Source organism: Microcebus murinus, chromosome 14 (genome assembly GCF_040939455.1).
Source record: "Microcebus murinus isolate Inina chromosome 14, M.murinus_Inina_mat1.0, whole genome shotgun sequence".
In the NCBI taxonomy this organism is placed as follows: Eukaryota; Metazoa; Chordata; class Mammalia; order Primates; family Cheirogaleidae; genus Microcebus; species Microcebus murinus.
This window is the reverse complement of record NC_134117.1, coordinates 23,146,120-23,163,744: the sequence shown is the minus strand read 5'-3', so window position 1 is coordinate 23,163,744 and position 17,625 is coordinate 23,146,120. Positions and strand designations below refer to the sequence as shown.

The following is a 17,625-nucleotide window of genomic DNA, read 5'->3' as shown; positions in this document are numbered from 1 at the left end:
CTACCACTTTGTATACCTTCCTTTTGGGTTCTCCCTAAGGAGACCTCTTTCAGTGAGCCAAGGGAAGGCATTTTGCCTGGTCCCAGAGAACCCAAGAAGCCCTGTTCTGCTAGAGCAGGGGTCTTTACAGAACCACAGAGTAAATATGTTAGGCTTTGGGAGCCACGTGGTCTCTGTTGAGATTGCTCAACTCTATCCTTGCAGTGCAAAAGCAGCCCCAGATCATATGTAAAAGAATAGGTGGGCTTTGTTCCAATAAAACTTTACTTACAAAACCCCAAGGTGGGCTGGACTCGGCCTGCGGGCAGACAACCCGAGGTCATACAACCCAAGTTCATGCCTGTCCCTTTCACCCTCCCCCATAAGCAGGCCTTCCCATCTCTCTTCCCAAAGGAAAATGGGAAGCAGACCAGAAACAAGCCTGTCTTTTTAAAAGGAAAGTCTTTCTAAAATATGATTTATTTCCCAGTCTCTTGACCTGCAGAATTAATCCAGTTCCGCTGCTCCCACTCAAAATCTCCCCCTCCCACCCCGTTGGAGTCCCTTCTGTCCAGCCCACCCTCGCAAGCTTTAGCCCAGGGTGGGAAGGACCCCTTCTGCCTCCTTACAATGAACAGAGGAGAGCCTCTGGCTCGCAAACCCAGGCCCTCCAGCCAAGAGGCAGACAAGGCTGCTGGCTCAGGGCTGGGAAGACAGAAAGACGGGGTGAAGGAGCAAGGGGCAGGCGCAGCCCCAGTGAGCAGCTGTGACCGACACAAACCAACTGCTTCCTGCTGTCCCTGCAGTTTCTACTTCCCTCCCTGTGACATAGAACCTAGGGCCCTACAGAGCTGGCTCATGGGCCTGCCGCAAAGCAAGGGACACGGGACTTGGAATCCGCACAACTGGTCTTACTGAGAACTAGCTGTGTGACCTTGGGCAAGTGGCTTAACTCCTCTGGGCCTGAATGCTCACATCTGCGAAACTAAGCATTTGGGCCTCTCGATCTCTAAGGCAGTTGTTTGATCTTCTGGGCTTTCTCAGCAGATACCCGGTAGTCTCCATAACACAAGCGTACCACAGCTGAAATGAATCTTTCCAGGGAAAACCACTTGAACGCAGGCTCCACGTAAGGAGACCCAAGTCCCAAACAGCAGAGGATTCAGGAGGCAAAGAGGTCAGAGATCTGGAGCCAGAATAACAGAAACCCTGGTTCTTGTGCTCACTTTGCCACTTAGCTCACCGGCTCCAGGGCACTTAGCAAACCTCTGTTGTCTCTTGCCTTCTTTTGTAAAATAGGGATAAAAACACCTACCCTGTCTTCTCCGTGGGGTTGAGGCTGAAATGGCCTAATGCTTGTGAAAGGTGCCGGAGGGGTAGATTTAGGCCTCTGGGACAGGAAGGAGAGAGTGGGCTTTAGGGACAAAGCTGGTACTGAGAGCAGTGGATTCCCGGGAGACAGGTGGCATGGGGACTGCTAGCCTCAGCTGGCCCACAGTGCTCGTGTCCCTGCCACGGCCATTGCTCCTGGCTTGCAACACCAGCAAGAAGCCAGAGAAAACCTGCGCCTGCAAGTTCCAGCCAAATACAGCGACCGGAGGGCACACAGATGCTGACGCCAAGTCTTGTCAGGTCCCGGCAACGATGAGAAATCAAAGAACGACACCGCAGGCGCCCCTGACTTTAAGGAGCTCCCCCTAACACCCCCCCCCCCCAAAGACTACATAAAAACACATGGATAGGCGTAGGTTAGGAAAGTACCCTATAGGTTCACGCTAAGGCTTCTTTTAAGCTTGAGTAACTCCAGAGCAGTGAGAATCGGGTTCAGTTTACCCAAATCTAGTCTTAGTCCATGTTTCCAGGAATGCTTCCCTCGAGTAAAGCAAGTTCCACCCATCTAGAGTAATAAATCCAGAGTGGGCTGCGAGCCCAGGTGGGAGAGACAGGGATGAATACGACCAACAGTGCAAAGCCCACGGAGAAGAAACGAGAACCACAGGCTCCCTGGAGACCAGGGCAGGGTCGCCGGCTGTGTTGGCTTCCATAGCCTCTGCCCCGGGAGCCTGGGAGGGGAGTGCGGGGCCGATGGGATGGACACCTCCTGTCTTCTCCATGTCCTTTGACATCTCAGTGCACTCAAGACCTCTGCCTCCTTGGGAATCCTATCCTTACCTTGCCGTAGCCTTGAACTAGTTTCTCAATAACTGTTATATTCTAGTCTTTTCTCCCCTTCCGTACGACTAAACTTTGCACAGGCCCAGATTTCTTAGCGTTCCTACAGATGCCATGTCTCTTTTCCTGTCTGACCAGGCTACCAGGAAACTCAGCCACCACTTTCTGGCCATCAACTAATTAAGGCCTGACAACTGCTAGTCCTGTTATGTCACAGTATTCACAGTAGCAGTGGTGGCTGTGGCCACGAGTAGAGCACATCCTTGTTGCAGGCACTGAACTGTCATGGGAACTATCATAGGAACTGTCATAGGAACACAGCTCAAACCTTCACCACAGCCCTAGATGGTGAAGAGTCCTTTATAAACAAGTAGTTTGACCTACAGGATATTCCCTTTTAGGGGGCCTGAAACAGGTTGTCACGCTCAGAACAGCAGAAATAGAGGCACAACGGTGAAAGCGATGTGACCGTCACCTGGGAAAAACAGCATGAATTCGGATGGCCAAGACAGAAAAGTAACAATAGCTCAAACATGACTTCCGATCAGAACTCACCGGGTGGAGGTTAGGAACAGTATGGTAGCTTCGTGTGAGCTGCTTCTCACGGGCAGCTCTCTGAAGCTTGTTCTAGGGCGAGGAGAAGCCAGCTTGTCACAGGTACTTATGGCAGGAGGAAGTAACGCCCTGGTACTGAGGGTGTGAGTGGTGGGTGCTGCTCCAGTGGCAGCCCAGGCTGCGCCTCCTACACCCCCAGAACCCAAGGCAGTGTAGGCGCCTGGGACGCCAAGCTTAGACGAGCCCCGAAACTGGTTTAATGTGCTTCTGCCACGGGTTTGAAATCATTCATGATTTATGAATGAGAGGCCCCACATTTTCATTGTGCAGTGGGTCTTGCCTATGCCTGAGGGTTCCGGGCACAGACTTCTGAGCTAGATACACAGAAGTACTCACAAAGAAAAGTAGAAGGGATGAATTTTTAACAGGTGTCTTCTCAAAGACAGAAAGCAACTCCTAAATGGAAAGTCAGGTCATGGTTTGCCTCCAGCTCCCTCCCACGGCCTCATCCCTGGTTTCCTGGGGGTACCCCACAGGCTGGAAAGACCATGTGGGGGCTCAGGACCAGAGAAGGGAAGAAACTTGCCTAAGATCACACAGCAAGTAAATACTAGAGCTGGGGCTAGAATAATGATAATGGTTCCCACTTACCTCACATTCATGCCAGGCACCTTGCTAAACATTTTATGAGCATTACGACCATCTGCACTTTACAGATAAGGAAAGTGAGGCGCAGGGAAGCTATGGCTCTTTCCCCAGACCCCACAGCAAGCAAGCGACAGTATCAGACTCGTGCCAAGGCAGGCTGGCTGGGAAACGGGAACACGGGGGCCCCACTGGGAGATGTCACTTTCTGGATCCTCCCCAGCCACTGGCCGAGGCCTTATATTTTTCTGCTGTGCTTCTCTTTGTAAATGCGGCCATGCTGCTATTCCTTTTGCTCTCAGCAAGAAAGGGCCTGCTTCCTTTCCCAGCACACAGAGTAGCAGAGTACGCGTGGGGGCAGCCCAACCCGGGGCAGGAATGCACCAGCGACCCTCTGGCCGCTGAGCTATGCAGTCAGGGAACAGTCTGTTTCCCTGCTCAGGTGGGGGTGGGGCGGGGTGGGGGCCAGGCCTGGAGATGCTCCACAGCCCCTAGGGATTAAGTCCAAGGGCGCCCTTGCAGGAGAGGGCTGAGAGCAGAAGGGTCAGCCCAGCCCACATGGGTGTGGACAGAGAGGCCAAAGACATGCTGAGAGTACTGCAGCTGGCTAGAGGGGGCTGTCCTGGCAGGGGGTAGCGGCAGGTCTGCCACCCTCCTGCCACCCTGGGTTAAAGACAGGTGCTGCGGTCAGGCAGAGGCACCGTGGGCGGACAGAGGGCGCTGGGTGGGGAGGCCGGTGGGTTCTGAGCTCTGCTCTCAGCAGCTGCGGCTGGACCACGGCAGCCCCTTGGGTTGTGGCCTCCCCCTCAGTTCTCAGCTCTCCCCATGCTGGGTGTTTGTGTGCAGAGAAGACACAAACTCAACACTGTTTGGAGTTCCAGGATCCCAGCCATCCCCCTCCCTGGGGTGGTCTGCCTTGGTGGTCCTCCCCTACTTACTGGGACATCCCCCCTCCAATTTCCCCACCCACCAGCTCCCCGAGAAGCCCCAGCCAGAGCCAGTATCTGTGTTCACACTGAGACAGGCAGCACAGAAACGGGCCGTGAGGCAGGACGAAGTCAGCAGGCGCCCCTGTCTGGTCTCCCATCCTGCAATCGTCTCCCTCCCTGGCTCGGTCTCCACGAGAGAGAGCCGTGAGTGAGTGATGAAGTCGACAGCAGCGGACTCAAGACAGACATTCCCATCCCAGGACAGCAAAAAGTGGAATGTCTCCTTTTCTCTAGACTGGACTCCTGCCATCAGATTATCAGTGAATCAACTGCCAACTATTTAAGGAGCACCAACCACGTGCACAGCGGCGGCCCCTGGTTACGGCCATCTGACTCGTCACCGCCAGTCTCGAAGCACCACAGACAGGGCACAGATATGCAACCACAGACACTCTCCCAAGCGATGCTGTCTGCTCCAGGACTCGTGTAGGTTTGGGGAAGCAGCATGACTCCCTCATCCACCCACCTAGGCGTTGGGGCTGCCACTGAAGTGCACCCTTCCTCTCTGAGGCTGCCCAGCCCAACCAGGAGGCAGGCCGGGCCCCAGGGGAGTCCAGGGCGGGAGACACTGCAGGGCTGAGTCCCGGAGCCTCGCATGTGTAACTGGACCCGCCTTTGGGGCAGGGCTCCCGGGACTTTAGCAGACATCTGGCAGGACGCTGCCGTCCGCTGGTGCAGGACACGGGTGGGGAGGAGGGCAGGGCTGTGGGAGATTCATTCCTGAACTGAGGAATGAGGACACCTGCTTTTCAAAGTCTGCCTGCCTCCCTCATCTTGTCCTGGGCAGGATCTTTGCACTGTTCACTGTCTGTTTCAACTGGCTCCACAATGTCTGATTAGGGCTGCAGTCCTAGCAAGTGTCTGGTACATAGTGGGGGCTTAACAAAATTTTGTTATGACTCTTTCCAATCAGACCTTTAGTTTCTTCAGGTTCTTAACCTTGTCAGTATACCCACAACACCCTGAACATAGTAGGTGCCCAGTTAATCCCCAGTGGCTGGTGGAAAGATGAGTACTCTTTTGATCTCAGGCTCAGTGGTTTCATGGGAAACCGAGGCCCAGCTCACCCCCCTGCCCCAGGGCCTCTTGGCACCCACGCTCTGCCCTCTCTCTGGACCAGGCTCTGCCTCCTGAGCTACATACAGGCCGTCTCAGATCAGAAAGACCGGAACCCTAGCTTGTGCTGGGCACGATGGCTCCCAGGCAGGTCCCCGAGCCCTGCAGATCATCCCGAAAGGCTGCTGGCTTCTAGCATCTGCTTCAAAGCCCTTCAAACAGAATTTAAAAAAAATTATCCATAACCAATACAGTTCTGTGGCAAGATGGATGTTGCAGGAAATAGGAGTCTGAGCAGAAACAACTCTCTTATCTACAATGTCTGGCGGGAGCGGGGCTCGCGGGGCTCAGTGTAGCCCCCCACGGTGTTTGCTGGGAGGCCCCGGGCCTCTCCTTACCCAACCCTCCCCTGCTCTGCACGGGGCTGAACCAATCCCCTCCCGCTCAGACGCCACGTAAACAGCTGTGCGTGCGAGCGCGTGCGCGCACACATCACTGCTTGGGAAATCCCCACATCTGGCTCTCACGTGACCAAGCTATGCCCAGAAGGCCGCAGCTGAGGGCCTGGAAGACAGGGAGGGTCAGGAGTGTGCACGCTCTCTGGGGAGCCCAGGATTAACTCTTCAGCTCCCTGGCTTGGGGGCTCTGGCTATCGCTGAGCTTCCACCCCAGGGAGCGGAGAAGCCTCGATGCAGCCCTGGCCTCGGCGTAGCCCCTGAGCTTGGGAAGGCGGGCTGCTGCTCTGGGCCTCACTGCTCTTCACCTGGGCCGGAGAGGGCTGCTCTTTCTCGGGCTGTCAGTCCCCGCAGCCGATCATCAGCCGCAGGAGTCCCCACTGCGTGGAGACTGCTCCCCCACGGAGGCCACCACCGTCAGGTACTCACTGAGCACCTCCCAGCGCCAGGCACCTGGCTGGGGGTACGTCCTGGAATCCTGCGGAGTCAGGATTCATGCAGTCCTTCGGCAGGCAGGCACATGCGTCTCCCAGGAGAGTGGGGGAGCCAGAGTCTTCCCAACAAGAGAAAGGCTGGAAGTGACTCCCGGGGCTCCCTCCAGCCCAGGCGCACGTGTGAAGTAGAGCAATCAGAGTGAGCGGCAGTCTGCAACTGCACCTCTGAGGCAGCGCCACACAGCGGGTGCCCAGGGGCTGGAGGAGATGCCCGTATGGAAGAGGTGGCACATAGGACAGCTGCTGTGGCGACTCCGCAGGCGTCCTCTGGACAGCCGCGCCCCCTTTGCCTGGCCGACCAGTCTAAGAACCTCAGCGAACAAATGAGGTGCGGGAAGCCCTGCTCAGCAGGTCTGTGCGCCCCACACGAGTCCCCGCATCGCTCTGCCCCAGGCCCAGGCAGCGCTGGTCACATGGCGCTAAAACCCCTTTTAGTTGCCCACCTCCCCACCTGGCGGGGAGTCCTCAGAGGATAAGGACCGCACGTGTCCACCTTGGTCTCACAGAGGCTGGACCGCAGGCCTGGCACATGGCAGGGACCCGGATGTTTGGTGGACCAGTCTAGAAGGCGGCCATGGCCAGAGCCAGTAAAACCAGCTAGAGGTCAGGCAGGAACCATCTCATCCAGAAGGGCAGTCTAGCACAGCATCCATTCAGAAACTCGCTTCCTAATCCATTCGGCCTTTCAGGGTACCCTCTGCGCCCTGGCAGGACAGAGGGGCGACTGGCACCCACTGAGCCGCAGGCTTGGAGCAGGAGGGTGGAGCAGCTGAGTCCCAGGAAGGCAGGGGAGGGCTCTCCTGATCACAACCCTGGTGCTCAAATGCAAATGAGGAATTAAGAGCCACTAGGCTCCAGGGAGGGACTGTGTGTGGCAGGGAGCTGACAGACCCAGAGAACTTGTCCCAACCCTGACAGATCTGTGATGAGGGATGTTAAAATCTGCTTGTTTGCTAGGTTACCCCAGGAGGCCATTGCCAATGTACAAAGTCAGCCTTAGCTTGGCCTCCTGTCACTAGCCTGTCATCACTGCTTTGCACAAACCTCGCCCTCTGCCCGGGAACAGTTACACCCCCAACCCTGACCATTTCCAACCCTCAGAGCTAAGGTGCTCCAGGGCTGAGCTGGGGAGACCCTAGGTCACAGGAAAATGCAGCCCCCAGAAACCTGAAGGGGCTTCTTCTAAAACACCACGATGATTAGCCTCAAGCAGCGTCAAGGGGAAGGGTCATGAGCAGGGAGAGGCAAAGGGGCTTTCTGACACCACCCAGTTGTCTTGGTGCAAGACTCCACTTCTAACATTAGCTAAATACATCTTCACACCAGCTGCGGGGGTCACATGTGGCAATGACAAGATCCAGGAAGTAAAGCAGCAGAAAGTCAGGGAAAAGCGTGTTTTTCTTGTAAACTTCTAAGTTTTACTGAAACTTTTGGAAAAAAAATTTTTTCCCTTCACATTTCAAAACGGACCAATTATAAAAACGCCATGTGCCAAGTAAGTTACACATGCCGCTTTTGTTTCTAAACAAAGTAACTTTAGATCAGAAAAAGGTGCTAAAACAATAAGTAAAGCACATTTCCCCCCAATCTTTGTTTTTCCACTGGCTTCGTCTTTACTGGAAATGTTGCCTCTTTTGTCACATGTCTACAAACCAAGACGCCGAACTGAGGGACGAGTTACTTTCCGGCTGAGGGCTGCGGTGGGAAGCATGTCTTGGCTGGACCACAGCTTGGGTGTTTCCTCCCCGCAGGAAGAAAACCTTGTGGAAATAAAAGGCAGAGGCGGTCTTTTCACTGCCTCCTCAGCAGGTCAGGGCCTTGGGCAGTTGTTCTCCAAGGCCCCAAAGGCTGGGCTGACATTTCAGAACTAAGACTTAGAATCCTATCCTTGGACAGGGCCCCTGTTCCTGCCCCAAGGCCCACCCTCTCATCTTGGGAAAACCACTGAATGCATCTTCAAGGAGCAACCCATCCAGCCAGTCCATCCTGGGGACTCCTGTCCCTCTGCCATCTCACTGCCTGTCTACCCCTGAACACGGCCATGAGCCCACATGGATGACCTACCCAAAACGCAACCCTGGCTTGGTTCCAGAATCCCTGGGGAGCCTATCAAACATGCAGCTTGCTGGGCATCACCCCAGAGAGTCCGATTCAGTGAGGCTGGGCAGGGCCTGGGAATCTGTATTTCAACGAGCAGGCTCAGGCTTCTCCAGCCCACCTCCAGGCCTTTGCCATGCAGTTCCCTTCCACATCATCGTCCTTTTTCCCCAGCAGGAGGAACTGGGTGTGGGGGCGGAGACGCTGGGCTAGCAGGGCCGGGGGAATCAAGGCTCCTGGCGAGCTGCCTCCTTCCCGGGATCCTGGGAGGGCTCCCCTCCCCCCCGAGTGTCAGGCAGTGGGGCCGACACGCCTCGGGCCGGGAGCGTGGCACAGACACACGCGAGCAGCACTCACTCTCTCCATGGCATCACTGCCACGTGGGCTGGCCGCGGAGCTGCCAAATCAATCAGCTGCCTTTCATTTCCAATTAGATGGCTTTGAACTCCAGGGGTAAAATCAGGCTGAGGACCCAGAGCCATGAAAATAAAAACTGTTTAAAAACACCAGCCCGGGCGAGATGTGCCAGAAGCCTTCAAAAGACACGCTTACTTTTGGAATGGGCCGGTGGAGGGTGCCAGGAAGATCTTGGCCATGTTCTCGAAGCAGCCTGGGCCTTTCTCGCTGGGGATGATGGGTGGCTCAGGCAGAGAAGGAAGCGTTGGGAATGGCTCTGAAAGGTCTTCCCGATACACTCTCCTTGGCTTCCCTTCCACACTCACCTCCAGCCCTCCCCCTTCCCTCTCTCTCCATGCCTGCCCAATGGACCTCTCCTCTCAAATGCCTTCCAGCCCCGTGTCCTTACTGGCCCAAGGGGAGCTCTGCTCACACCCTCGGGCTTACCCCATCTCTCTCCTCCAGGACCAGCTGCTCCCATCTTGGCTCTCCCTGCTCCCTCCCCTGTGGATCACAGCCCACCTGCCTTTTATTAGTTAATGAACCCCCTACCCACCTGTGTGGGGCCTTCTCAGCTGAGCTGGGGCCCAGAGCCAACAAATACTTAAGAGAAATGGGAGCCTCGAGGAATATCATGCTCCGGAGGACAGGAGGGGATCGCTGACGTTCACCTTATCCCTGTCCATCTCCCTTTGTGGCTGGGGAACAAAGTGGGCTTGGGGCGGAGGCCGGCTCTGCTCTATGCCCTGCTGGGGTATTCATCTTGGGGGAAAACGAGGCACCAGAGGCCTCACTGACCTGCTTTTTCTGTTTCACAAAGACCCTTCTCCCACCTCCACCTGGTTCCAGGGCTTGTGCAGTGTGACCAGCAGACCAGGTTCTGCCCACCCCTTACGTTGGGCAAGCAGCAGCCCCTCTCTTAGTTGCTTCATCTACAAGAGGAGGAGGGCAGGGTAACTTTCAGATGGACTAACCTTTTCCAGGAGCCAGTACTTATGGGTGGCTCTTGCTTTAAGCAAATCCACTTTCTTAAAAACCAAACTCATCAAAAGGAAAATTAAAGGGATATTATTCACACCCTGCAAAAGGACCCTTTACTCAGTTAAGAACCCTGTGTGACCAATGAGTTCCTTCTAGAAACCTCGGTGGGGGGGAGGTCTCATGGGGCAGGCCCCTCCCAGTCTATGGAACCTCTTGCTTGGGGTCTGCACAGCCCCAGTCCTGCACACCAGTGGACCCCTTGGGTCTTGGCTCAGGAGGGAATTCTTCAGTGGAAAGAGTGTTGGGTCAGAAGGACCAGATCTGAGTCCTGTCTGCCTGGCTGGCAGAGCTGGGCAAGCTCCTTAATCTTCCTTTCCTGGCCTATAATGTGGAAGGCAAGGCCACCTACCCAGGTTGCTGGGAGGTGTCCTGGCAGCCGTGAGGTGGTGCTTGCTCTGCCTTCCCGTCTGACTGAGGAGTTACTTCAGGAAAGGGGCAAAAGCTGAAGCCAGTGCTCTCTCCTGTCTGAGCTGAACACCTCCATCTGCCTCCCGTTCACCCTCGGTGCTGGAGCTAACACCTCAGGTGTCGGTATTCCTTTCCATTCAATCCCCAAACAACCTGATGGAAATAACCTGTCCCCACTTTGCACTTTGTAGATGAAAATGAGGCACAGAGAAGTTAAGAACTTGCCCAAGATCACACAGCTGGCAGAACTGGGCCGTGAAACTAGGTCTTCTGGCTCCACAGTCTTCGTTCTTAACAGAATACTTCGCAACAACCCAGTCGAGGTCTCCTCTGGGGCCCAGAGCATGGAATTAAATTTCTCAATTGATTTTTTTTTCACTCTCCAATCAAAAATAAGATCAACTTCTCCCCTCCTTTCAGAATCTATCAATAATTAAAGCAATAGTAACAAATGGCAGAGCTGGGGTTCATACTCTGTCTGATGCCAAAACCTAAACTCTGAACCCCAAGCAACACTGCTCTGCAAGGAAACTACGATAATGCTGGTCTCATTAACCCAGTCCACTAATCCGGTTTCATGATCACTCAGATGGAAGCAGGGCTGAGCTCACCACTTTTCGGAGAAGTATAAACAGGATTTCACCAAGAACGTCAACACTTGCCTAAGAGAACAAACTTGCAGCACTCTTGAGCAACCTCATTTGCATCTAAACGACCTGGAGCTCATCACGGGGCTCCTCAGTGGGATGGAGGCTCAGGCTCTGGCCTGGCCCCGACCCAGGGACCACCATCGTCCCGGACACTCTGTGGCCTCCTGCGCCCCCTGGTGGCGCAACTCAGAACTCCCCAGCAGTGCAGCTTCCCAGACAGCTGGGGGAGAACCATTGGATCTTTGCAGGTCTGAAGAGAACCCGGTGTTCTGCAACCACAGATAACAACACAGACCCTTCCTGCAGCCGGGCACGGCACAAAGCCCTCTAAGTGCATCGCCTCGCTGAACTCTGCACACTTTCCTGGGAGGCTAGGACAACCCCGTTTTACAGGTGTGATGGTTGGTGTTGTCACCTTGGCTAGGCTACAGTCCCCAGTTATGCCTGCCACCACACGCTAATCTAGGTGTTGCTAGCGAAGGTATTTTTGTAGTTGTGATTAAAGTCCATAATCAGGCTGGGTGTGGTGGCTCATGCCTGTAATCCTAGCACTTTGGAAGGCTGAGGTGGGAGGATCGCTTGTGCTCAGGAGTTCAATACCAGCCGGAGCTGGTATCTACTAAAAATAGAAAAAATTAGCTGGACATGGTGGCACATGCATATAGTCCCAGCTACTCGGGAGGCTGAGGCAGGGGGATCGCTTGAGCCCAGGAGTTTGAGGTTGCTGTGAGCTAGGCTGACGCCACAGCACTCACTCTAGCCCGGGGAACAGAGTGAGGCTCTGTCTCAAAAACAAACAAAACAAACAAAGTCCATTATCAGTTGACTTTAAGTAAAGGAATGACTCTGGGTGGGCTGGAGACTACAGCTGAAAGGCCTTTGGGGCAGGGCAGAGGCTTCCCTGGGGAAGTGTCACCTGTGGACAGTGGTTCCAGCCACCTTCACCCCCTCACCGCCAGCCCCCAGTTGTGTAAGCCAATTCTTCATAATAAATCTCTTAGCATAGATCTCCTACTTGTTCTGTTTCTCTGACTGACACAGCAGAACAGGTGAGGTAGCCACGCTCAGGTGAAGGGGCGTGTCTGAGGTCATCTGACTGGAAAGGGGACCTGAGGGGGGAACCTGGACAAGCCGATGCAGATGCTTCCCAGCTTCCACACAAGCTCTCGGGTAGCCCTTATCCAATCAGCAGTGTCCATCCCACCCCGCAGCGTCTCACCCCTGCACTGCCGCTGGGGCACCATCACCCCTCGCCTGTCTCCTCCCTCGTCATTCTCCATCATTCTACCACGGAAGTCAGATCACATCCCTCCTCTACTCAGGACCCTTTAGTGGCTCCTCATCTCACTCAGTGAAAGTCACAATCCTTTCAATTCCTGCAAGGCTCTGTGTGGTCAGTGCTACCTCCTGCCACCCCCACCCCCCATCTATCTCTGCTCTCCCCTCCTACCACCATGCCCTGTTCTCCACCTGGAGCAGCTGGCATGCTCCCACCCCAGGGCCTTTGCATATGCCATGCCCTTGGCCTGGACTGCTCTTCCCTGGGTAACCACTTCCCTCCATGTAACACACATTCGTGTCTATAGTTCATCACCCATAGCAGACTGCAAGCTCCTGGAGGGCAGGACACATTCCTGTAACCTCAACACCATACACAGTGCTTGGAATACAGCTGGTGCTCAATTGAAGTATCTGGTCTCCAAACAAGTCACTGAGTCCTGCCCCTCCACCTTTGTGCATGTGCTCTCTGGAGTACCAAAGCCTCCAGCTCTGTGCCCCCAAAGCAGAGAAATTCCTCTTGGGAGATGACCCCCGATTTGAAGCTGCGATCACCTCTCTCTCCTGACTGCACAGGGTTTATTCACATGCATTTTTCCATCCACCCACCCATTCAGTACGCTACCTGCGTTGAGGTGTGCACCCCGCAGCCAAGGGGTCTTTGATCAGGGCGGTGGGAGACAGAGAAGCAGCCAGAGAACAACACACAGTATAACCGGGGTGTGGTAAGTGATGCTGAGGGCAGAGGCGGGCTGATTTGAGGGGCAGCTTCTCTGAGCAGAGGACAGTTAAGCGGGAATCTTAAGGAGCCAGCCTTGTGAAAGGCCAGGGAAGAGCATTCTGGGCAGAGCGCAGAGCAAGTACGAAGCCCGAGGACCGAGCTCCATGTGTCTGCGGAGCAGAAGGTGACGGGTGTGGCTGAGGAGTGTGCAGAGTGGGACGGTGGGGTGGGGGGCAGGAGGGGTGAAGCCGGGTCAGGCAGGGGCCCAGTCACCCAGGGCTCTGTGAGCCAGGGTAAGGAATGCATTCTGGGTGCATCGGGACTCCCTGGGGGAACTGAAACTGGAAGGTACGTTATTGATCTATCTTTTTAAGAGCTCGCCCGAGCTGTGGTGTGGAGAATGGCAGGTAGAGGGTCAAAGGTGGAAGCAGAGACCCCAGGTAGGAAGCCAGAGATGAAGGGCGCCTCTAACAGGTGTGAGGGTGGGGGTGGGGCAGAGTGGGAAGATCTGGGGTCAGGTTGGCAGGTGAGAGAAAGGGAAGTCAAGGATGACTTCCAGATGCTGGGCTTGAGCAACGGGGTGGGGGTCGCCAGTCCCTGAGGTGGGAGATGCAGGGAAGGAGCAGGGTCAGTGGAGGGAAGGAGGACAGAGGTCACACTGCCTTCATTTTCAAGGTCACCAGTCCTGCTTCCTCCATAGAGTTCCTGAGACGTCTCTATCTCTGCAACCTCCCCCCCCCCAAGCCTTGCCTCAAGTCTAAGCTCTGCTCAGTAAGGACGAGCGAGAGCTTTGGGGCTAACATGTGAACAGTGAAGACCAGGAACAGTGTCCATTTCCTCTGCGCAAATGTCCCTGGCTGCAGTGACCCTGGGAAACTTCGTAAAGTTCATTATAGAGCAGTGCAGGGCCTTAAAGGTGGACGCCCGCCTGCACGTTGCCAAGGACCATGGGCAGTCACCCCCTCAGGGCCAAGGTTATCGTAGGCAAAATGGGAATCCCACCACCAAGTGTGCAACGTGGCGCTGGGCAGCAGGTGGGGAAATGGACAGTTCTTAGCACACCGTAGCTGCTCATTCAGTAACAGCACTTACAGAGAGCCTTCCAGGGTATGGGCAGCATTCTACGCACGCTCCCATGTATTAGTTTATCCGATCTTCATTCTAACCATGAGTTGTATATTAATCAACGTTCTCCAAAGAAACAGAACCAACAGAATGTGCACAGAGAGACAGATAGAGAGATTGAGATTTATTTTAGGAAGTGGCTCATGTGATTGTGGAGGCTTGGTGAGTCCAAAATCTGGTGGGGAGGCTGGCAGGCTGGAGACCGGGGAAGAGTTGCAGCTGAGTCCAAAGGCCGGCTGCTGGCAGGACCCCGTGCTAGGGGAGGCCAGTCTCTGTTCTACTAAGGCCTTCGACTGACTGGACGAGGCTAAGCCACATTCTGGAGGGTAATCTGCTATACTGGAAGTCCACCGATTTAAATGTGCATCTCATCCAAAACATTTTGCAAAACATTCAGAATAACGCTTGACTGTGCCACGCTGGTACATAGCTACTCATGCCAAGGGCGGTATGAATATTACCCCAAATTTACAGAAGAGGGAGCAGGAACAGAGAGGGTAAGAAATCCACCCAAGGTCACAGAAGAGAGGAGCCAGATTCTAAACTGCTGTCTGGCTCCAGAGCTGGCACTTTGACCATGACACTAAGTGGCCATTATCATAAGCACACCAATGTAAATTAAATTTCTCCATCCATCCTTTTCCGGGCCTGAGAGCAGAAGGCAGAGAAAGCCGGGGAGGCTTTCTCGGGGCGAGGCAGGCTGGGTGGGGCACCCCATCCCCTCGGAAGCAGCACAGAAGCTGAGCCTCAGAGAAGGGGGCAGGGCACATGAGAGATTATTTGGTCCAGCCCTTGCTTTACAGGGGGAAACTGAGGCCCAGAGTAGATAAGGAATTCGCCCCAGGTCACCTAGGGAGCTAGGTGGAAGCTGAGCCAGGACCAGGTCCTAGGACTTTAGAGAGTGAGGAGGAGGACGGTGACAATAACTGACACTTTACAGTAGTTACTATGTGTGAGGGGCTATTCCACATTAACTCATTTAACCTACATGTGAGGTAGGTACTATCATTACCTCTGTTTTAAAGAAAATGAGGAAACCAAGATACAGAGAGGTTGTGAAACTTGCCTAAGGTCACACAGCGCCAGCATTTGAACCCAGGCTCAATGGGGACACTACACTTCTGAGGCCCAAGGCAAGTTTCTTGGGGGTGGGGTGTGTGGGACAGAACACAATTCAAGTTTTGGCGCTCCTGCCATTCTCCTTGCATTCTCCTTGCGGGGCTCTGCCTGGGAGTGGCAGCCGAGGCCACGCTGCAATTCCTCAGGCTCACAGGCAGCCAGTTCACAGGAGGACGTGCCCTTCGGCACCAGTGGGCGCCAGTGGGTGGGCACACCTGCTGACAGGCACGTGTGCACACAGCTCCTCCCAGAGCCAGACAGGCCCCAAACAGGTGCGCAAGCACACGGGAGCACAGACTGCAACACGCAACCACAGACACCTCAACACCCTGGCACACGTCCCCAGCCTACGCACCCCAACGAGCACACACACCCTCGCTGCACACAGCTACCAAGACCCACACACGCGCACAGAACCTACATACATGCCCCCGACATATAAACCAGTACACAACTTTCCTTATCCCAATAAGCATGTAAGCAAGCACTTGTACACACAAAATACATGAACCCATACTCAGAAACATCCACATCATACAATGATGTCTACTCCAATTCACATTCCATCCATCACACGCAGGCTCATACCTCTATCCATACACAGGCCAAGGCACTTGGACGCTGGAGCCATTAATGTGAGCCAGGCGTTTAAACCCACCTCCTACATCCTGCAGGGCAGGCCCCCTTATATGACTGCCCACAGCGCTATAAATAAGGGCAACACACGTGCTGACACTGAGAGCGCCAGTCTGCCCCTGCCCCCACCCCAGTGCACACACAGCCCCAAGCCCTAGGGACCATGCTCCCCCCACTTAACGACACCCGCCCACACCCTGCAGCTTGCCATTTGCCAAGACCAGCCTCCCCCACGCAGAGAATCCTTCTCTGACCCCAGCACGTGTCCACCCAGCCCCGCCTCTCCCCCTGCCTCCACCCCTTCCGCAAACTCCAGGGCGAGGGAGGGCAGGGGCTGGTGGTGGTGGGGGGGGTGTTCTGGCACCTGTCTAGCCAGAGCTGGACGGTCGGCCCCCTCCCCTGTGTATCTCAGCTGCCACCATGCAAGAGTCCCTACCCCTGCAGCAAGGAGAGAACGCTGAGAGTTGGGGCAGGAAGGAAGGTCCGTGGTGCAGGCGCTAAAAACTCAAGTCACTCAAGGACCCCTTTTAAGCCCTGGATCTCACCTTTTCACTGGGAAAACTCTGCGTCTCTATTAACCCTTTCATTGCCGCCGCGCCGCGGGAAGAACCCAAGGAGAAGTCATGGCAGGGCCCAATAGTGGCCACTGCAGCCCGGGAGTGAAACGCTGCTGGGGCTTAGGCCCTTCGCGACGCCCCCAAACTCCCCATGCACCCGCCCCCACTACACCGGGGAGAGGTGGCGGGCAGGGGAGCCCGAGGGACTGGGTAGGAAAAGGTGGAGGACCAGCGATCTCAGGGGGCACGGACTGGAGAGGGGCAACGGAAGGGAGTACCCCGGCCCCGCAGGAGGCAAGGACAACCCCTCCAGAAAGTCCTCCGCAGGATCGCAGGGGCGCGTGCTTGGGGCGGGCAGGTTGGAAAGAAAAACGCCTGGAGGCTTCCTTACCTGATTTCCTCTTGGAACTGCCATAGTCCCTGAAAAAGAAGCAACAACAGATAGACATGGTTAGGGCCGGACGCGGGCGCAGAGCTGCGGCTGCGGGGGCGCCCACGGGCGGGCTGCGTCGGTCCCCCGTGCCGCTGCTCATGTGATGCCCACAGCCGGGCCAGCCGCGCGCTCCGCAGCCGCACGCACTGCGCGCCGCCCGCAGCCCGCCGCCACCAGCCTCCGCGGCCCCAGCCCGCCGGCCCTGGGCGCTCCGCCCGCCCCGCCTCGCCCCGCCCCGCGGCCGCCCGCGCCCCGCCCGCCCCGCCAACGGGGGCGCACCTGCCCCAACCTCCGCGCGCGTGGGGGAGGGTGAGGCGGGTTGTCACGCCTTTCGTTAACTGGGAAACTGAGGCTTCGGAAGGGTGCCCGCTAGAACCCAGGCCCGGCCCGCGCTGGGAGCGCGCTCCTCATCCCAGGAGCGCATCACCTCCCAGTTGTTTGCGTGTTGCATGGCTTGCCTCAGCCGTGCAAAGAATTGGGAGGTGAACCCAGCCCACTCAGCCTGTAAGTCACGACCGAAATGTCACTTCCTCAACCTGTCTTCCTCGAAATCACACCTTACTCCACCCCCCACCCTCGCCCCCCATGTAATCACAGATTTGTGTGACCCTTTGAGTAGAGTCTGCCTGGTCTTAGAGCCAAGACTCCCTGAGGGCACACTGGCTCAGTTTCCTCTCACCCTGTCCCCTGGGCCTGGCACAGGTGATGGATAAATATTGGTATAGGCCTTTCTCTAAGGCTATGGCTGGGGAGCCTGGAAATGAGGACTGGGGGGACAGAGCCCTGCAAGGGTATCTAGGAGGCCAAGAAGTGAGTACT

At 55.7% G+C, this 17,625-nt stretch overlaps 1 protein-coding gene across 5 annotated transcripts in view; it reads right to left on the bottom strand.

The window, feature by feature from the left end:
• Positions 1-17,625, bottom strand: part of SH3PXD2A (SH3 and PX domains 2A) — a 224,724-nt gene that overhangs the window by 67,653 nt on the left and 139,446 nt on the right. For 4 of the 5 annotated variants that reach the window (XM_012770504.2, XM_012770484.2, XM_012770499.2 and 1 more), the window contains one exon: positions 16,765-16,793. In XM_012770504.2, the coding sequence (XP_012625958.1) occupies positions 16,765-16,793 (29 nt within the window). Of the gene's footprint in view, positions 1-16,764; positions 16,961-17,625 lie in introns of those variants that run through there. The other variant, XM_076009812.1, reaches the window with a different exon arrangement.